At 39.4% G+C, this 21,771-nt stretch overlaps 2 protein-coding genes across 3 annotated transcripts in view; both read right to left on the reverse strand.

Annotated features, from left to right (window-relative positions):
• The window catches only part of Smpdl3a (sphingomyelin phosphodiesterase, acid-like 3A), a 19,585-nt gene extending 11,947 nt beyond the window's left edge, over positions 1 to 7,638 (reverse strand). Inside the window, exons 1-3 of one of the 2 annotated variants that reach the window (XM_013035113.1) lie at positions 7,480 to 7,638; positions 1,967 to 2,180; positions 626 to 770 (exon numbers count right to left, since the gene is read on the reverse strand). In XM_013035113.1, coding sequence (XP_012890567.1) covers positions 626 to 770; positions 1,967 to 2,180; positions 7,480 to 7,582 — 462 coding nt within the window. In that variant the 5' untranslated portion in view covers positions 7,583 to 7,638. The remainder of the gene's footprint in view (positions 1 to 625; positions 771 to 1,966; positions 2,181 to 7,479) is intronic. The other variant, XM_013035114.1, reaches the window with a different exon arrangement.
• A 4,518-nt stretch (positions 7,639 to 12,156) lies between these two features.
• Fabp7 (fatty acid binding protein 7, brain) lies at positions 12,157 to 16,442 on the reverse strand. Its single transcript, XM_013035115.1, has 4 exons — positions 16,363 to 16,442; positions 15,781 to 15,953; positions 14,941 to 15,042; positions 12,157 to 12,207 (listed from the first exon to the last, which is right to left on the reverse strand). The coding sequence occupies exons 1-4, from the start codon at positions 16,433 to 16,435 to the stop codon at positions 12,157 to 12,159; spliced, it is 399 nt and encodes a 132-aa protein (XP_012890569.1). The 5' UTR covers positions 16,436 to 16,442.
• Positions 16,443 to 21,771: the final 5,329 nt, after the last annotated feature.

A 21,771-nucleotide genomic window follows, 5' to 3' on the forward strand; every position in this document is an offset into this window, starting at 1 on the left:
TCCAGCTTTTTCTGCTTATGTGGTGCTGAGGAATCGAACCCAGGGCCTCATGCATGCAAGGCAAGCGCTCTACCACTGAGCCACCTTCCCAGCCTGGGTCTTTTCTTTTTTGATACTAGATGTTACACTTACTAGGCAAGTGCTTTGCCACTGAGCTACATCCCAGCCCTGATTGTTGTTTTTAATCAGGAGTTATCTTAAATCAGAGCGTGCTGATCTTTGTGTGCCTAATATATAATTCTAGAAAATACAAACATTTGTCAACACTAATCTTCCTCGCTAAACCTGGCATGGAAAAGAAAATGAACATGAAAACTATTCAAATAAGAGGAGAAATTGAAGAGGATAATGAAAAGAAAACAAGAATTAACATTCTACAAACTTCATTCTGAAAACTCACTGTTGATGTATCTTTTAATTAATTATATATTTCAATTCTTCTAAAGTACCCAGAGTATTGTCTTGCCTTCCTTGACTGTCAACTCCAGGAATATGCCTTTCCTTCTGAAGACTCTTCCTGTGCACTATCACTGGCTAGTTAACATCATAATTTAGAAATTACTGAAGACAAAAGCCCTGGAATTTGATATCTGATGTTGACTTCTGAATTTGACGTGGGCATTACCTGTGGCCAGTAGTCATGATTTCCCAGTGCAGGGAAAACCTGGAGGTTTGGAAAGAGGTTCTGGACTGTCGTTGTCATATTAGTGATGACCTTTATAACAGTATCTGTTGAGAGTTCGGGTACTGGAACGTGAGGTGGGCTATCACTTAAATGGAGACAGAATTAGAAAGAACAAAATCTGTTTTAAGAAGTCACTAGACGCATGTATGCTCCATTTCTAAACCTATTATTGGAAACTTCTGTTTTAATATAGCAGACTAAATTGAAAAGTTCATGATAGTATACCTATCGTCTCAGTTACTCAGACATCTGAGGCAAGAGGATTCCTTAGGCCCAGGAGTTCAAAATCAGACTGGGCAACTTACTGAGACCTTATCTCAAGAAATAATATAACACACACACACACACACACACACGAAATACCAACCTATTTTAATGCCTTACTAAAATTTTATGATAAGTAAAACAAAACTACAGTATTCGTAAAAACAAAGGTTTCAAACTCAAAGGTATTCAAATGCCAATCACTAGTTTTATATAATTGAACAAATTATTTAGATGATTGTTATCTCCAAATAATTTGAAATATAATAATAGTGAAGCCAACTATAATAGATTAAATAAGTTGTAATATATAAATTAATACAATACCCATCACAAAATGAATACTCTATGAGTATTAGCCATGATCAGTATTTTACCAGTAGACATACAAACCTCATCCTTCTTCTTCTTTTCTTTTTTTTGTCATGGGGCTTGAACTCTGGGCCTGGGTGCTGTCTCTCAGTTCTTCAGCTCAAGGCCAACTCTCTACCACTTGAGCCACAGCACCTCTTCTGGTTTTTCTGATGGTTTATTGGAGATAAGGCTCTCACAGACTTTCCTGCCTGGGCTGGCTTTTGAACCATGATCTTTTTATCTCAGCCTCCTGAGTAGCTAGAATTATAGGCATGAGCCACCAGCACCCAGCTCACCCTTCTTTTATAGTAGATAGAAATACTTAATTTTACTACTAGAAAATGTTTTCAAAAATTGTTCCCATAGGTTAATTCTTATTGTTGTCTTTTTCCTCAAGTTACTACATTAATCGGTACTTCAAGATGTTAATGTAAGTGTACATTTACAGACAGCATATCCTGGTTAAAAGTAATGCATTTCTAAAGTTTATATTATAAATTTCCTTTATGTCTCTGATAACGCTATTTGGATCTAACAGCTTTAATCTGAATATTCTTAAAACATAATTTCTCTCTTTAATGTAATTCAGCATTGTAATGAAACTGAAAAAAACTTTAAAAGACAAATACCAAAATATTAAGAAGTATTGACATAATAGCTTACCCTGTCCATATCATGAAAGATGCTTCTTGTCCTGAGTTTTTAATAAAATCGAAGGCTGACAAAATAAGTTGATAAGGAGAATCACACAGGACATCTCCAAAAGGGCCAGGATTGGAGGCGTTTGCACCCTTGGATGAAGCACATACTTTGGTGTGGTCATCTGTGATATGGTAAGTAGGGTCTAAGTGTAAGTCTGTTACATGCCAAAACTGCCCTGTGGATTAAAAAGAAATCTTGATTAATATTCTTCACTTTCAGGACTCCCATACTTTAAAACTAGAGCCACTCTCTATGATGGATGGAAGTCCTCAAAAAGTAAGTGTTCTAATACCACAAAGTTAAATACAATTCTTCCCTTTGAGAAGAACAATAGGAAGAACACAGGAAATTGGTGTGTCTGGACAAATGAACTCAATATTACCTAAGAAAAATGAGAGCCAGGTGCCAGTGGTTCAAGCCTGTAGTCCTAGCTACTCAGGAGGCTGAGAGCTGAGGATCAAGATTCCAAGCCAGCCTGGGCAGGAAAGTACATGAGACTCTTACCTCTAATTAACTACCAGAAAACTGGAAGAGGCGCTGTGGCTCAAAGTGGTAGAGCATTAGCCTTGAGTGAAAAGCTCAGGGGCAGTGCCCTGAATCTGAGTTCAAGCCCACAAGTGACACACAAAAAAAAAAAAACAGAAAGAATGAAAAAGAAAAGTGAGGAAAGGGATGGTTGGGAGGGAAGGGTGAGAAAGTTGAAAGAGGTGTCATTCATCAAGAAGCATTGTATTTATAAACTGCTTTATTGAATGGCACATCCCTTGTACAACTACTTAAGGGTAGTAAACAAAAATAAAAGTAAATAATACTTTAGAAAGATGAGATTGGCCATGTACTGATGACTCATACCTGTAATCGTGACTATTCAATTCAGGAGGCTAAGATTGCAATTTGAAGCTAGCCTAGGCAAGAAAGTCTTTAAGACTCCTATCTCCAGTTAGCTACCGGAAAAGCTGGAAGTGCAACTTGGCTCAAGTGGTAGATCACTAGTCTTAAGCACAAAAGCTCAACAGAGTGTACAGGCCCTGAGTGCAAGCCCTAGGATTGGCACCAAAAATAAATAAGTAAAAGGATGAGTTCTCATAATAAAATTTATTGAGCCATTTTTCTGAGAACCTGTGTTCATATTATATTCTTGCTTAATATATCATTTTTTATATTTTAAGGTATGTTAAATTATATGGATCCCTCTGATAAAAATATTGATATAGTTTGCCATCGCCACACAAATCAAGTAGATTGCAAAAGCAGAAAATGTATATCTGATTGTATCTTTATATAACTTTGCTTTTCAATACTAAAGAACCAAACAAAACCTTTACTAGCAATGCAATATAAATTGCAAGTTGTAGGGCTGAGAAGGTGGCTCGGTGGTAGAGTGCTTGCCTTGCATGCATAAGGCCCTGGGTTTGATTCCTCAGCACCACATAAGCAGAAAAAGCTGGAAGTGGCGCTGTGGCTCAAGTGGTAGAGGGCTACCCTTGAGCTGAAGAGTTGAGGGACAGTGCCCAGGCCCAGAGTTCAAGCCCCACAACAGACAAAAAAAAATGCAAGTTGTAGTAATCTTCACATAAACAGAATAGGAATTGCCTAGGTTCTCCAAAGCTCTATGAAGTTAGAATCAAGACTGACTTTGGAGTTGAGAAACTAGTGGTTGATCAATTAGAGAACTGGTTCAAACAGACATGGTTAATTTGAACCTCACTTTGAAGTGCCCCAAGTTTTCTCATGTAACTTACAGATAAGTTAAATGATTTGGGGACCTTCTGCTATCTTGTTAATTTAACTTTGGTTTTTCCCCCACAGTTTCTTGTGATTTCTGTGATAAAGAGTTTTAATAGCTGTACTTTTAAAATAACCATGCATAATCAGGTCTAATTTCCTTTTTTGGAGATGTAACTTTCAGGACAAAACTGAGTTTTTGAGCTGCAGATGGAAACACATTTTCCTTGCTTGAATTTATTATTTTATGAGTATATTTTGTACATTTTACCCTCAGATTGCTGTTTTTAATTATTTTTAAACTTGCTTTCAAAATAAACTATTAAAATACACAGAATTTTTGAGCTCACTGATTACCAGTGCTTTATATCAGAAACACATCAGAACTTTCATGTATGAAATGATAATAAAGGCTTAAAACTCAGTGTGGAAAAAAATACAGTGAAAACAGTAAATCTGTTAAAGGGGAAATAGTGCATTGTCCTTTGAGAGCTGTTTCTTGGCAGTGTTTTTATAATTTTTTTTTAATTTTTTGGGGGGAGGGGTCCGGTCATGGGGCTTGAACTCTGGGTCTGGGCGCTGTCCCTCAGCTTTTCAGCTCAAGGCTAGCGCTCTACCACTTGAGCCACAGTGCCACTTCTGGCTTTTTTCTTTTTGCTTATGTGGTGCTGGGGAATCGAACCTAGGGCCTCAGGCATGCAAGGGAAGAGCTCTACCACTGAGCCACCTTCCCAGCCCTGTTTTTATAATTTTAAACTACAAGTTCTCATTTAACAAGTGGTAGGCAAAAGAGAGATAGAAGTCCATATTAAAGAGTTACACAGGAGTGGTGGCCAGTGGCTCATGCCTATAACCCTAGCTACTAAATAAAGAGGCTGTGATCTGAAGATTGTGGTTTGATGCCTACCCAGGGCAGCAAAGTCCCTGAGACTCTTATCTCCAAATAACTATCAAAAAAGCCAGAAGTGGTGATGTGGCTCAAGGGGTAGAGTGCTAACCTTGAGCAAAAGAAGCTCAGACCACTGGTTTCAGACACTAAGACCAGGCCCCAAGTTCAAGTCCCAGGACTGGCAAAACCAACAAACAAAAAAGGCTTATAGGCAACTTACATAGTACTTATTCTTCTGAAAACATCTTCTAAATAGGAATAATAATAGTGTCTTCTGTGAGATTTAGAAGATGTGTTCCATCTAGTAGTTCATATTAGTTCTACCATTATTGTGTTCTAACTCCAAACTTGAAATTTGAATTAAACTTCCCAATTTCTTAATAATTATTAAATATTGTCATCTACTTACTATATGTTAAGCTCTTTTATATGCTTTCCATGTATTAGCTTAATACTGTTCTCCATTATATAGCTAGGAAAGTACACAGAAATTAAGTTCAAGTCACACGCTAATACATGAACTCGGGAAGCCCACTGAGTCTCTGTTGCTCTTAATCACAGAACACACTTTCTCTGCCTGTGTTTATGGTCATGCATCTTGTCCCAGCTCACATGAATACAGGCAGTGACATCCACCTAGGAGATACTGTGAAGATAAAGGGAGATATAATAAACATAGTTATATAACCCAACAGTTTAAATTCGTTGGGGGCCCATACATCTGATGTAATCTAGTACTACCTGATTTCTGTATCTCCAGTATCCAGAATAATTCTGATCATTCAATTTATGTGTCATGACATTTAAGCCAGGGCAGATTTCAGAACTTCCTCAAGACTACATGATTCTGAAATGAAAGCTGACCTAGAACCAGTCTATCCAGACATTAGTGCTCTTTCTGCTATGTCACAATGCCAGACAGACAAATGAGGGGGTATTTAATTCCATTTCCTGAAAGATGGCTTTAAATAGGTGCCAAGAATAGAGCTAACCTGAGATTTATGAGTAATGAATATCTGGAGGCCTTACTTCCTGCCTGAAATACAATTATACACAAAAAGCTGTGTGCATGTGTGTGTGTGTGTGTGTGTGTGTTTCTAAGGTCTGTGGACTGTGACAGATTCAGATTTATTAGTTCAAAGAGCAGAGTGACTTTATTGTTCTAAGACAATTAAAAAAATACATGGGGGTGCAATCTACCTAGATAAATGTCAAGGTTACCTTAAAAAATCTTTAAATAAAAAAGAAATGGTAATTTATCATGAAGAACTCATTGAACCTCAGCAGCTATTTAGATGTGTGCTTGTTGTTTAAATGTTAATATGTATACTGTTATTTCCCATGTACTAAACACATAATAGTTAGCCAGCTACTAAATGTAGAGTTTGGTAGAACTCAGTAGGGCAGTAGACCTGAGACTGACATTTTAAGCACACAAAAGCATAACAAGCAGAAGTCAGGAAAGGTGGGAGTTGTTATGAAATACCAAGATTGGAGACTGGAAGGAGATAACGAGTCATATCAAATGGAAAAAAAAATAAACCACTGAGTCAACACGGAGACCAGTTCACCCGTATCCCTTCCTCTGCAGCAGGAGGTCATTCCACCTTTCAACTTCCCTCCCAAAACTTGGCAGATAACCAGAAGACAACATTCACATCACCCTCAGAAAGTCAGCAAGAAGGCCTTTAGGAATCAAGTCATTTGCCTATGGGAGCCCTCGGGCAACCCTGAGCCATTTTATCTTAAAATCTGCCTTGAATCAAAGTCACAGGACTCCAGCTCATCTAGAAGTAGATGCCAACACATGCAAACATTTGAGTGGCAATGTGTTGTTGACTGACATTTCCCACAGTTGGAAAACCAGATTTACAGTTCTTGCTTCCAACTGCCTTAACACTGAATCATGCGAGTCTGGCCCTCTGCCCAAAAGAAGGGATCATTTTTCCCCCAGCCTACCCCCCACCTCTGAAGTACTGTATAGAGCAGATACTACTAGAGAATGGGAGACAGGACACAGACACATACACATACACAGACACACACACAAACACACACAGCTCTCAGTACTGAGGGCCACTATGAATCTCCCTCAGGGAAAGTTTTTCTCAAAAGCAGAACAGTACTGCCCCTCTTTCCCCCTTTAACAGGGTGATTATTTTTTAAGGGAATCGGGCAAGAGGTGACACTTTGATTTTTGAAACCAAAGGGTAGGAAAGAATCCTACAATCCATCTCTCCACAGACATTCTAAACAGACTAAATGTCTGGAGCAACGATTCTCCAGCTTGGGCATCTTCACCATTACCAGGAGGGCTGCTTAAACATCCTTTGGGGTCCCATCCTGACAAGAGACCTTAAGTCTGCCTTTTACACAAGTGAAGGTGTTGTGCCAGCTGTTGGTTGGTGGCTGGCACACTTTGAGATTTGGTCCCAGGCACGGCACTCAGTGGTGGGAATAAATACAGAGAGCCAATGGGCTTGGCACCCCGAGTCCAACTCCTGGCTTCCTTTTTCCCCCGGGCCCTGGGGCTCTTCCTTCCTCCCCGCCCCCCTTCTCCCCCGGCAGCTGACCCAGGGGAGGTAAACAAACGCGGGGCAGGCTGAACCCCGGAGAGGTCTGGGAGTGCTCTGGGGCGGGATCGCCACCCCAGCACCGCCCCCCCCCCCGCAACTTCTCCGCCGATCAGATCCACGGGTCGCCTGCTGTCCCGCGCCCGGGGGCCGAGGCCAGCGCAGTGGCCCCAGCGGCCCAGCTACGCGCTCAGCTGCGGGCGCACGATCCTGACTTTGAGCTGTCCTTGAACGCAGCGCCGGGCGCTGCTCTGGGGACGAAAGGGGGCCTCCCACCCACCACTCACCCACCGTCGGAGCGGGACACCCGGGTGCCAGGGGCAGCCCGAGGCCCGGGCAGCCGTGCCAGGCGGCCAGGAGGCAGCAGAGGAAGGTGCCCAGCAGTGCCATGGCGAGCGTGGCCACCAACCCAGGGAGACTCGGGCGGGCTCGGGTGTCCTGGGACAGTCAGGCCCTTGGGGGGTGGGGGTGGGGTGGGGAGGAGGCACTAGGCGATTCCGGGTGTAGACGCCCAGCCGATCACGTGCAGAAGCTGATTTTCCCCCAAAGCGTGCGTTTATCTGAACGTCAGCTGCTAGGGAGTGGTCGTTAAGTTGTTGTTCTGTTCACCAGTGGACCGGGAAAGCGTGTGCTCAGGCGGGCACCTTCCCAAGGCCCCACCGTGCACTACAGTAGTTAGCGCCTCTGGCAGGAAGTTGTGCAGAGCAATTTGGAGGGAGGTGTGTTTTGGTCGGGGCTGCTGCGGGGAGTTGGGATTAAAGCCCTGGGTCTCAAAGGGCTACCTTGACACATCGTGGGAAATGCAGCTTCAGCAGCAATTCAGGGAGGAGAGACCAGCCTGACGCATAGTAGGCAGGCACTCTCCCACTGGTGTTACACCCCAGCAGTATGATAATACCTGCTTGGTAGTAGCCAGTCTACTTCATTCTTCCCACTGTTCTGTGACTACAAAATTCCATGTGTCTTCTTCCATAGTGGAACATGTCATTCAGCATAAATTGAATTCATTATTCCCAGTTCCTGGTCACTTCACTCATATTTGGCTCTGAACAAGCTATGTTGTTCTTTCCTTAGAAGTGTTTATTTGTTTGTATGTGTGTTCATCTGGATCTTGAACTCAGGACCCCGGCACAGTCCACCGCCCCCCTCAAGGCTAGCACTCTACCACTTGAGCCACTGCTCTATTTTTAGGTTTGGGATGATTAATTGGAGATCATACTTCCCTGCCCCAACAGGCTTTGAATCACAATCCTCAGATCTCAGCCTCCTGAGGATCATATACATGAACCACTGGCACCTAGCAACAGTGGTTATTTTTACACTAACAATATTGTACAGTACCTTTATGTTGCATTAGAGAAAACCTTAGTTTCTGTCCTGCGTGTTTTCATGAGAATGTGTCTAATTAAATGGGCTTTGAAGTAGGAACCGAGTGTCATTTCAAGTCCTGACAGGATAGTCCCAGTCTTGTTCAGCTTGCAGGTGATTCAAAAGCAGCACAAGTAGCCAGGGGCTTTCCCAGAACAAATGATCCCAGCAGTTTCTCAGCCCTTAATGTAGACTGCCAGGGAGAAGGTAGGTAGCACATGGAAACAGAGATGCACTTGTGAGACAGAGATCAATATCAAGGTTAGCAAATAATCACGTGTGAGTTCCCAAGCCGAAAGAATGGAGGTGGATAAATTGTAAAAATGTCAGGGTTTGCCCATTTCCCTTCAATTTCCAGTACATTAGACAAGGTATAAACTGGCTGTGAAATAGTTGAAACCCAGGAAATGTTGTCTTGAATAGAATAGAATAAGTGGGGAGAAGTACCGTTCTGTTCCATTTTCTCTTCTTGTTTTCCTCCATACTCATTTCCACCTTCTCAGATTCTCAAGGCTTCTCCCTCTGCGCCCTCACCCTGGACCTGTTTGTAGATGTGCCTGTTTATCTTTAGGAGAAGAACCACGAGAGATGAGAGCAGAATTCCATACTTGCTCTCCACAGTCTTTGTGTAAGCTTCACTAAATAGCTTCTAGCCTAGCTTATATCTTTAAGACCATTCTCTTTCCCAGACCTTTTGGTGAAGGTGAAGAAGTTAAAAAAAAAAACTTTTAAAGTTAGTATGTTGACACATCGCTATGTGAGAGAGCTTTTCGTTGGAAAGAAAATGATTTGAATCTACTCTATAAACAGTCAGTAAACAAATATATGTTGAAACGTGTCTAGAAATTTATGTGTGATCCCCACCGAGAACTTGATCTTCTAGCCCACTGTGGCATTGTTTTTCCTATTTAGACTTCCACGCCTCCTCTGTTGGAAATTAATATTATTGATGTGAGCTGATTATCATGAGCTGAATAGATACCCTATTCTTGCATTGTATGTTTAGCACAGAATCTGTCTCTACACCATAGGCAGAAGTCACCAAGTGGGCAGCACTTGCCAGAAGTAGAGATAATTCTAATTGGGTAACTGGAGAGAACATCCTCTTAATGTTCTGTTTCATGTGTTTAAAGACAGCAGTAGACTCTGCAGGACCAGAAAGCTTACTTATATAATCTTGTCTTGACAGTAATACTTGTGCGTTCAATGTTAAATCATATCACTATGCTTTATACTCTATTTCTCTAACTTATACTAAACTACAAATGGAGTATCTCCAATACAAAATTCCTAAATCCAAGATTCTCCAAAGTCCCAATGTTTAAGCACTGACATCATGTGACAGGCACCAGGAAAAGCACATCTGCACTAAAAATACCATCTAAATTGGCATTGGCTATATGCAACAGGTGCATATGAAACATAAATGAATTGTGTCATTTAACTCGGATCTTAGCACCAAGATTTTTCATTTATGTATATAAATTTAAAACACATATGCAAAATCCAAAACATCTCTGATTTCATGAATTCTGGATAGTCATCTAAATAATAATAAGCAATAATATCATTGCAGTTAATCTTTTGAGTTAAAAGAATTACCCTCATATTTACAAGTTATTGTATCTGGGATAACATGAAAACTTACTGAGTTTACTAGGTTGATAAAACAAAAATATTGTATGGGTAAGGCATAGTGGTACATACCTGTAGTTCCAGCTACCCTGGGAGGCAGAAATGAAAAGATGGTAGTTTGAGGTAAGCCTGGGCAAAAAGTTAATAAAGACTCTATCTTGACAAACAAGCTGGGTATATACCTCTAATCTCAACTGTTTGGTCTGCCAGAGGCTGGTAGCTCACATCAGTAATCTTAGCTACTGAGGAGGCTGACATCTGAGGGTCACAGTTGGAAGCCAGCATGGACAGGAAAGTCAGTGAGAGTCTTTCAAATGAACTACTCAGAACAAGCTAGAAGCAGCACTGTGGCTTAAGTGGTAGAATACTAGACTTGGGAACAAAAAGGCTCAGGGACAGAACAAATAGGCTCAGGGACAGTGTCCAGGCCCTGAGTTCAAGCCTCAGGACCAGATTAAAAAGAAAAAAAGAATAGCATGGTCCATCCCCAGTAGGACAATTATGGTCCAACAAATCATGAAGCTTTGTCTAAAAATAAACTAAAACCAAAAAAATCTGAGGAATGGCTCAAATGACAGAGCACTTGGCTAGCATGTATCCAAATACCAGTATCAAGAAATAAGGAACAAAAAGGAAGGAAGGAAGAAAGGAAAGAAGGAAGGAAGGGAGGGAGGAAGGAAGGGAGGAAGAGAGGGAGGGGAGGGAGGGAGGGAGGGAAGAGGGAAGGAAGTTATCAGAATAAGATTTACTTCCCCTGGGCAATAGTTAAGGAAGAAAAGTTTCCTAAAAAATAATCAGGGAAAATAAGTCGCAATTTTGTTTCAGAAGAAAATTTAGCTGTAATATTGATTTGAGGAGGAAGGAAGGGGCATCCTTGTAAAGCTTGTCATTGTTAGTATTAATTACTAGTCATGATGATTTGGTCATGCTAATGTCATTCCGTTTCCTCACATGAAAGTAAAAACAGTAACTCCTGCCTTCCTGCAAATACTGCCTTCTGAAGCTGGCACTCTACCACTTGAGGATGACTCCAATTCTGCTTTTGGTTGGTTCTTTTGAAGTCTAGTGAACTTTATTGTCAAATTGAAATATTCTGGCTCTGAGTAGTTTGGGATTATAGGTTGGAACCACCAGATCCTGGCTAGATGCATTTTTTTACACACTTTATTTGAACATTTCTACTGACCTAATCTAACTCACTTTAATTGTCTGGAGCCTCATTTTAATAATCTAGGGTGAAATCTACTTTCCTATTTATCAGAAATGTTGATAAATTATTTCAATTCTATAATATTGTATTTGCTTATTTTAATACATTTTGAAGTATATCAGACTGCTTCTAACAACAAAAAGTCATTTCTCTAGTCTGCTAATTCATTATAAGAAGAATTTATTTACTGAATGAATGAATTTTATCATCTCAAGTTCTTCATTAAAGTCTCCAACAAAAATGTGACACTCCCCATTTTTTGAAATATCTTCTTTTTCATTAATATTTTCTGAAAGCTGCTGACTTTTCCAGCCTTACTTTTTGCCACAAGAAAGTTATTTTCTTTAAAATACAACTTTACACAACTTCTCAACAGGTTATTGGCAACAAAAGCAACCAAGAAACTTGATGTGCATGTAAGTTTTTTATTCCAGTTTGGTTTGCATTATGAAGAAAATAAAATGTATTCACTTCTTTATTTAAAAAAACCTGTTACAAAAGTTAAATGAAACTAGAATTTTCTTTTAAACGTTAATGTCATTTTAGTTTTATTTCATTTTACATTTCATTCACATATCAAAAATTTGACAGGTTGGTTGGTCAAACAAGTTTGTAAATCACCATTTTCTGCCTCCACACCAAGGATAACCTTCTAATAAGGGAAAAGCTGAGCTGCAATCATAGGACAGTACTGAGGCCCCAGTACAGAGAATAATGGAAGAACTTCTTCAGTCTGGGACCAGTGGCTTCCCTAGGCCTTCTCATAATAACGAACAGCAACAACGTCACCAAAAGTGAGAGTCTGAAAGAGTCCAACAGTAACCAAACCTTTACACAGTGCCATTGGTAGCTGAATTTCTAAAGCTAATGCGATTTAAGAATTGTGCCAAAGAACGAAGACATTTACAAACACTAAATGTTACATAAGTTTCTCATTCTTAAAACAAGGAAACACAGCTCAATAGGAAATGTACTCATTACCTTACTCATATAACTGTAACCCCTCTGTACACTTTCTTTACAATAAAAAAAAAACAAGGAAACACAAGAGAAACATGCTTAACACAGGAATCACATGTTTCAAGTACATTTTGTTCAGGTTTCTGAAATGATTCTCAAAGAAAAGCAAGTTAAAAGAAATATCTAAATGCAAGTTAAAAGAATTCCTTTGGTTTTTACTGGTGGTGGGGTTTTGTTGTCGTTGTTTTGGTTTGGTTTGGTTTGGTTTTAGAGACAGAGTTTCATTGTGTAGTGCAGTTTGGCTTTGAATCAGTGATCCTCCTCTGTAATCCCAGGGTTGGGATTAGAGCAGGTGCCATCATTCTCAGCTCATTTCATCTTAATTACCACAGCAACTGGAGCAAACTGTGCCTGAAGAAGGACATATCTACACTCTTGTCTCTGTTCTCTGCCTTGAAAATGCATGAAATTTAACGGGTTTTCATACAGTTCTCAATGACTAATCAGACAAATTTCTCTCAAAAATCCAATGAATGATATATGGAATGACATACCAAACCAGCTGTGACTATCAAATACACTCCTTATACTCATTAGTTGGGCAATAATGGTAAAACTTACAGAATTAATTGGTAGTTATGAGGTGGAACATAGGTTCTACTACTTGAATGTCAAGTCCATCTTGAAAAAACTGTCATAAAATTGCTTTGTAGTATGAAGAAGGTAGGTGTGCTTATGATTACCAAGTGTTGATATTATCAGGCACTGTAGGATTTCAAGGATATGGTGATCCCTATCACCCATTGCTTTCATCTCCATTTCTGAATTTGGTCCTATCTGGCCACTGTCATGCATGCTAGTGTGAGCTCTCTTCACTGTTCCATAATCAGGGAAGCAGAGGTGAAAACGAAAAGGAGGACTTTGCATTACTTCTTTTGAAAATGAAAACTTCCTTCTTCCAATCTTTGTAGAAAACTATGGGCAACATCAAAGGAAAACTGGCCCTCTTCTCCCCAATCGTATTTCCACATATAAAAGGTGTATGACTATTTCAATATACAACGGCCCTAATTTTAGCCAAGGGAATAAAAAAAAAAAACAAGCTTTCTTAAATAACAACAAAATCAACTTGACTATATCGGTATTAACTAAATAGGCTAGATCAACATATAACATTTTCCTCAGTTTCTAATGCTGCTTCATTATTAGAGAAATTATTTGTAAATTTTTTCCGTTTTTTTTTTTTTTTTGCTGGTACTGGGGCTTGAACTCAGGGCCTGGGCATTGTCCCTGAGCCTCTTTGTACTCAAGGCTAAATCTCTACCACTTGAGCCACAGTGGTACTTCTAGCTTTTTCTGAGTAGTTTATTGGAGAAAAGAGTCTCACAGACTTTTCTGCCTGGGTTAGCTTTGAACTATGATCCTCAGATCTCAGCCTCCCAAGTAGCTAGCATTACCAGTGTGAGCCACTAGCAACCAGCTAATATTTTCCTATTATATAATGATTACATGCCCACTGTTATTGAACATACATATATATATATATATATATACATATATTTTTTTCTAAGTGAGTGGCCAGGCACTGGTAGCTCATACTGTAATCTTATCTACTAAGGAGGCTGAGGTCTGAAGATTATAGTTCAAAGCCAGCCCAGGCAGGAAAGTTTGTGAGATTATTTCCAATTAATCATAAAAAAAAGCCAGAAGTAGAGCTGTGGCTCAAGTGTTAGAGAGCTGGTCTTGAGCAAAAGAAGCTCAGGGACAGTGCACAGGTCCAGAGTTCAAGTCCCAGGACTGGAGAGAGAGAGAAAGAGAGACAGACAAAGACAGAGACAGAGGGAGAAAGAGAGGGAGATAACATGAGTTTAATTCTCCCTGAAGATAAATCAGAGCATTTATTCTATTTTTTTAACTCTAACTAATCTGTACTAATCTTACATAAACTAAAATAGAGTAAGAAGGGGTTAGAAAAAAGAAAGGGTGAGTTGAAGAGGAGTGAAGATATTGAAGTGGTAACACAGATCAAGGTGCATCATACACATAAACTGCTTTATTAAATTGCAAAAATTCAATATATAATGTAAAATTGAGATAGGCAATGGAAATGTTGGGAGGGGTAGATAAACTGCTTCAGTGAATGACAACTCCTTTGTATACCTACTTAAAGATAAGTAAAATATGGTTTTTAAAAACCTAAAAAAAAAACAAGCCTCCAGTTTGATATAGGAGCCATTAAATAAACAAACTTGGTGTTTTCAGAATAACAATTACCTTCATGTATTTTGTGACTGTTTTATGTTTAAATTTCATTTGAGATATTCACAGTAATCCTACAAAAAGTTCTTGCTTTGATTTACCACTTGGGGTAAATCAATAGCATATGTTTAACAAAGCTGAGCTACAAGAGCAAGTAGTTCAGGTCATTTTATGTCTCTAGTTTTACATACAGTGACATAATTTTATTAAGGAAGGGAAAAGAAAAACAAAAAGAAGGGAGAACAGAGGGATGGAGGAAGATAAGAAAAGTAGGAGGAGGGGCACAAAGAGAAATGAACCATCAATCTTCCCTTACCGCAATCATTTTGCCATCCTTAATTTCCCGTACAAGCTTGGTTTCCTTGCCATCCCATTTCTGTACATGAATGAGTTTGTCTCCATCCAAACTCACAACAGACTGAAATCAACAATAAAAAATAGAGATAATTAATATTTCTGATTTGAATTCAAGTGGCATGACTTCTGGAGAGCTGCATGATTGAATACATTATTGCCAGCTAATATCCTACTAATCCTTACAATGATATTTAGTATTAGTTAAATATCCTATTAATTCTTCACTGTTACTTCTAGATCTTTTGTTGTATAAACTGTAATAAGTCATAATTTGATTGAGATGTATATATCTAGATTCAAAAATTTGATATATTAGAGATAAAAATTCTGAACCAGTGCTTTCAATTAGTCATCCTGATTTAAGCAAAATCTTTGAATGAGGACAGCAAGTTGGTCAATATATGACAATCAGAGAGAGTAAACAAAGTCTAAGCGTTGGTTCAATAATTTCGAGAATAGATCTGATATAAAATGGTAAATGTATATGGCAAGAGACACACAGACTAGAGATTTTGGCTACATCAATAATTCATTGTCTAGAATATAACGTAGGCCTGCCAGAATGTTCCCTTTGGTGCCCTTCTCCCTGAATGGAAATTCTGAAGACCTTCTTTACTTTCCAATCTCAAAAACACAACAATGCTCAATAGGAAATGTACTCATTACCTTTGCTCATGTAACTGTTACCCCTCTGTACAGCATTTTTACAATAAAAAATGTACAAAAAAATCCCACAGAAGTAGAGATGCCTTTAGCCTTTCCTCCCTATTCATATCCTGGAGAAGAAAATGCTTCTTACCTTACAGTTTCTGTCATCTATACTGGTTTCCTCAAACTCTGTTCCCAGATGAAAACTGATCTCTGTGTTCTTGAATGTGCATTGAGTCCTGACCACCACTTTCTCTCCTTCCTGACTGATAATTACTGTGGGTTTGGTCACATTTCCCACTTGCCTAGTAGCAAAGCCCACACCTAAAATAGTAAAAAGAAAAGGTACAGACAGCAACAACTCCCAAAATAGCCCCTAAAACAGAAATCTACTTTCTAGTCCTGGAATCCTGTTGTAAAGTGTAAGTTCCACTAGACCTGTGATGAATCATTAATGATTACTCTACAACCATACAACTCCTGAGCACAAATAATAAGCGATGAAGAAACATTGGGAAAAATGAAAAAAAATCACAGAAGTATATCATCTCTCACAGAGTATCAAATGCTCCATTATTTGGCCCTGGGCAACACAGCAGATAAATGCTACATTAAAAAGCCATTCTGTAGGAGTAGAGTGACCAACCAGGATAGGGTGATTTGTCTAACTCTTGCTAATTTGATAGATGAAGAAAGGGATCTGCATATAGCTGCAGATTCTCTTTCTACCTACCTAAAGCCTTCATATACTCGTCAAAGTTTTGACTATCTGTCAGCTTCCAGGTAGCACAGAAAGGCTCCACCATCTTTACCCTCTCCTTTCAACTCAAAAACAGGCAGGAGACAGAGGATCTCTGGTATTCCTGCCACTGCACTTCAGAAGCCCCTTTTGCAACACACTAGCAGCACAGGCCTTCTTATTTGGATAAGAAGCAGGCAAAAAGCCAATGATTTGAATTGCCAACTGGTCCCTCTTTTCCAGTAGGCTGACACACGGGGAGAGGTGGGAAGGAAAGCTCTTATCCTCTTTGTGATTGGCTCAGGCCACTGGGTTAGCAGAGTAGGTCAATGCCTCCCAAAGCACACACTGCAGCCCTTATGCCTGGGAAATCTCTGCAGGGATTCATCCGGGCTGGAGTCTGGGGGAAAAAAAATGAGAGGGGGTCTTTCAGGTTTTGGAAAAAAAAATTGGCAACAGCAACCTCAAACTGTGATGAAAGAAGAAGAAGAAAAAAGACACACAATAAGACATTCAGATTGATTTCCGTTAATGGCAAAGCTGGTTATACATGAGGACCCTTTAAAGACAAAATTACCCACTGAAATGTCAGACTTTTCTAACAAAGGCGCCTGAGGAGTGTATTTTATTTTCTGTTATATTTATAAGACTTGCAAAATGCAGGCTAGAATATGCCAAACTCAGGAGAGAGGCTGGGTGGGGAGCAAGTCCCTTCCCTAGACGTCTTTCTATTGGAAGGCAGCTCGGCCTGAACATCAATGGAGGCTCATTAATTCTGGCCCCCTCTCAAGACAAACGGAGTGAATTTAAAGATCTCATTGTTCTTCCTAAGAATGTGAGAACCAGTCTGGGATGGAAAAGGAACCCAAGAAGAGTATGGTTAGGATTCACTAATGAGGCACTAAAATAAAGCAAGTGTTCTTTTCTCTCCTCCTTTCACAGATTATAGAATTGATGTGAGAAAAAAAAAAACCTAGATAGAAGGTCATTTAGTAAGATTCTAAAGGATCTGCACCGTAGGACCTTTTGATTTCATGAAGCCACATCTACATAAATACATTCTGTGTGGTGATGGGGGGGACTAGAGGAGTGATGAGAACTAGGAGCGCTTTGGCTTCATTTAGTGCAGGCCTAGGGTACCCCAAGAATGGTAGAAACTCAAAGATTGTAAGAGAGTAGTTTAACGGAAGTCTCTGAAATTCCCTTTTACCTAGACATTGTTTGTGCTTTGCCAAGTGTAGACTGTCAAAGAAGTACTTCATGGAGATGGTGGATGAGTCTGACACATCAAATCCTGCTCTTCTCTTACTCTTCTCACCTAAAACTCAGTCCATTACATGTCACTTCTGTTCACACATGTTAGTCCATTGCTGACTGTATATTTCTACTTTGATATCTCCAAGGTGTGTACTTGGCATACATTTATAGACTCTCTTCACACCTGGTCTTTGCCCCATTTGCACTATATGTGTGAATTATATCATCTGTGGAAGTACACAGCCGATGCTTTACCCTCCAAATTCATCTCATTTTGTTTCTCAGATATTTTCTAATGATCACTTTCTTCCCATCTCCACTAGCACTATATCAGTACTAACAACCACTGAGCTTACCTAGTTCTCTGACAATTGCCTCATCCCTGTTCCTGCAGACACACGTGCTCTCCAATCCTTTTCTTACACATTCGCAGTACAAATCTGAAATCTGCATCTCTCTGTTTACTGGGGTTGAGCATTTGTTCACATGTTCCTCTGCCATCCTTTGGAACATCTGCTCTGACAAGGTGATACTCCAGTCTTTTGCCTTTTTAAAAAATTGGGTTGCTCATTTTCTTACTACTGAACAGTAAGTATTCAGGTGAGATTCTTGATCACTTTTAGGTTGAGTCATTTGTTGGCTATGTGTTTTGTGAATTTTCTCTTTTCATTTTTCTTCTCTTTTTTATTCCAGATAATAGTTTTGCTAATGTCACAAAATAGATCAAATGTACATGTTAACTTAAATAAACTTACAAGACAGTAAATTTTATGTGTATAATACTACAGAGTTTATTATTTATTTATTTATTTATTTTGTCATTAATGGGGCTTGAACATTGTCCCTGAGCTCTTTTGCTCAAGGCTAGTTTTCTACCACTTTGAGCCACAGCTCCACTTCCAATTTTCTGGGGGTTAGTTGGAGATAAGAGTCTCAAAGACTTTCCTGTTCAGGCTGGCTTTGATCCATGATCTTCAGATCTCAGCCTCCTGAGTGGCTAGGATTACAGGCTTGGGCCACCCACCCAGCTAATACCACGGTCTAGTTACTTTATAAAATGTAAGATTGAATTTGTCCTTCTCTCACTAAAGCACTTCAAATAGCTTCTTTCTAATGTCAAAATTTGTAATAAGCATGGGAGGATTCTGTAAAAATCCAAACAAAGGCTCTTAAGTCATGTCTAAACAATAAAAGCCATAGATAACACAGTGTCAATTGCCTGACCCAGGGTCCCAGTCTGACTCACAGCCCATCCTCAAGGCCATTTGCAGATACCTGCCAGTCTGAGCAGTGGCAGATAGAACAGGCAAAGCAGAAACTTACCTAAAGCACAGAGTTTCCAGATAGTGACTACAGTCTCTTGACCTGAGAGGGTAAAATGGTGACTGATCTAAACTGGCCGCTATTGAAAATATCCTAACTAGCTAAGAAAACCTGGAAATGGAAGCAGACCAGACAGTAAAACCCCTCTTACATTAACAGAGAAACCTTTGAACCATGTACCTGAGCAGCCTGATTCATGAGCTCTTCATAAATTCTCTTTAATATGTGTATTAAAATTTAGATAATTCATTTATCTATGCAAGCTAGTCCCTGTGATAAAAGTTCTCAAACTATTTTACTACAAAATATTCTTCCCTAGCCTTTTAATATTCTATAATACTTAAACATTTAACTTCTTTAAATGTATTTCATTCTACAATACTTAAACTATAAATACTATAAAGCACTTCATTTCCATATTCTAAAATTATAGCACTATTCAGGGTATCTTAGTTCCCTGTAGATCATAGGTGCTAAAATGTTTGCCCATACTCATTGGTTCTTTTCTGTTAGATAAAGAATATGACAGTTTGACATACTTAATCTAATATTGAGTGTATATTCCTGTGGTTGTGAGTCTCTTATATAGCACAAAAGACTCTCGATTTAGAAGCAGTTTAGCAGAAGTGGTACTGGGGCTTAAGCGGTAGAGTACTCGCCTTGAGCTGAAGAGTGCAGGGACAGCGCCCAAGCCCAAAGTTCAAGTCCCAAGACCGACCAAAAAACAACAACAACAACAACAACAAAACAAAAAAAACCAGAAGCAGTTTAGGATAGCATATTAGTCATCAATATACAAAAGAGAATATTATTACACAGATGTCTATAGTAGAAACCTTAGGAAAATCCAGTTGACTATTATATATCTACATATATTTAAGCTAATTTACATTATTCAGAATATAACATTACTGTTTGTTGATCACAAACAATAGCCTATTTGCTGATTATTGAGGATGTAAAAGGAAAGGAAGCCAAAGAATAGAGATTACACTGTTCTAAAAAATATACAATAGTGTTTCCAAGTTTCTAAAACCTAGGAGCAATATACAATTTTGCTACAATTTTTATAATACCCATGCATCCACAAACATAAAAAGGAGACAAATGCAGTGAATTGGCTCCTCTCCTAAAGCTATTACCTTTATGTATTAACTAATGACAAAGGGGGTTATAAAGAATTCATTATGAAGTGTTATTTTTTTAAGTAGTGAGATAAACAAAGAGAGGGAAGATACTTTGAGAGATCTTGGCAAACTCTCCAGATGAAACTAAATCTCCTGGTGCCTGCTTTATAACGGTTTTTCTTGCTTAAGAAGACAGAGAGTGTTAATAAATTTTTAATATTCTTCTCAAGCAATATGAGTCAACTAAGGTCATGACATTATTTCTTGTAAGATACCCAAAGATTTTCACCGAGAAATTTAAGTAACATTTAGAGCAACTGCTTTAGGCTTTGTTTTTTTTTGTTAATGTTGTTGCCAAATTATGCATAATAAAATAGTAATGAAGTATCTCTATAGTTGGAAATAAAATGTGATTATTTGATGAAGGGATTGTGTACTATTTATTATCTCTCCCAGGATAGGAAATAGAGGAAATAAAAAAAATATACACTTGTCTGAAACACTGGCACAGACATTCTCTAAGGATTCACCTATCTGTCATTGGCATACTGTTCATTACCCAGCCCCATGGAATCAACTCATCATCTCAGTGCCAGGGATTGCCTGGAAAGAAGAAGGAGGAGGAGAAAGAGGAGGAGGAAGAGGAGGAAGAGGAGGAGGAAGAGGAGGAGGAGGAGGAGGAGGAGGACGAGGAGGAGGAGGAGGAGGACGAGGAGGAGGAGGAGGTGGAGAAGGAGGAGGAGGAAGAGGAGGAGGAAGAGAAGGAAGAGGAGGAGGAGGAGGTGGAGAGGTGGAGGAGGAAGAGGAGGAGGAGGAGGACTACGACAACAACAACAACAACTCCTTTCAATGGTGATAGTGAAATTTGTGGAGTAGAGGAAGGAAGGAAAAGAAGGACTCATGGCTTATCTACTTCTTGCCCATATGAAATTTGTATTATTATACTTAAAAGATGAGAACTAGACCAGAGAAGATATATATCTCCAGATGGAGCATACTCTAGAAAAGAGGAGATTGGGGTGGAGACAATATTCTTCTCTCTTCTATTTCCTTCAGAGTTTTGTTTTGTTCTGTTCCCAATATTTAAATGTTGCTTCTCAAAATTTATATCCTTCCTTCCTTCCTTCCTTCCTTTCTCTTTCTTTCTTTCTTTCTTTCTTTCTTTCTTTCTTTCCTTCCTTCCTTCTTTCCTTCTTTCTTTCTTTCTTTCTTTCCTTCTTCCTTTCTTTCCTTCCTTCTTTCTTTCTTTCTTTCTTTCTTTTTTTCTTTCGTTGGTAGTGGTACCTGAATTCTGGGCCTGGGTGGTGTCCCTCAGCTCTTCAGCTCAAGGCTAGTACTCTACCACTTGAGCCACAACACTACTTCCAGCTTTTTCTGCTTATGTGGTACTAAGGAATCAGACTCAGGGGCTCATGTATTAAAGGCAAGCGCTCTACCACTGAGCCACCTTCCCAGCACCCATACTTAATTTTGTAGGTATGAAGTATAAAAAAAATGTCCTTGGGCTGGGAAGGTGGCTCAATGGTAGAGCGCTTGCCTTGCATGCATGAGGCCTGGGTTCGATTCCTCAGCACCACATAAGCAAAAAGAAAAAAAAGCCAAAAGTGGCACTGTGGCTGAAGTGGTAGAGTGCTAGCCTTGAGCTGAAGAGCTGAGGGACAGGGCCTAGGCCCAGAGTTCAGGCCCCACGACGGGA

The sequence above is a fragment of the Dipodomys ordii genome, unplaced genomic scaffold, assembly GCF_000151885.1.
Source record: "Dipodomys ordii isolate 6190 unplaced genomic scaffold, Dord_2.0 Scaffold204, whole genome shotgun sequence".
In the NCBI taxonomy this organism is placed as follows: Eukaryota; Metazoa; Chordata; class Mammalia; order Rodentia; family Heteromyidae; genus Dipodomys; species Dipodomys ordii.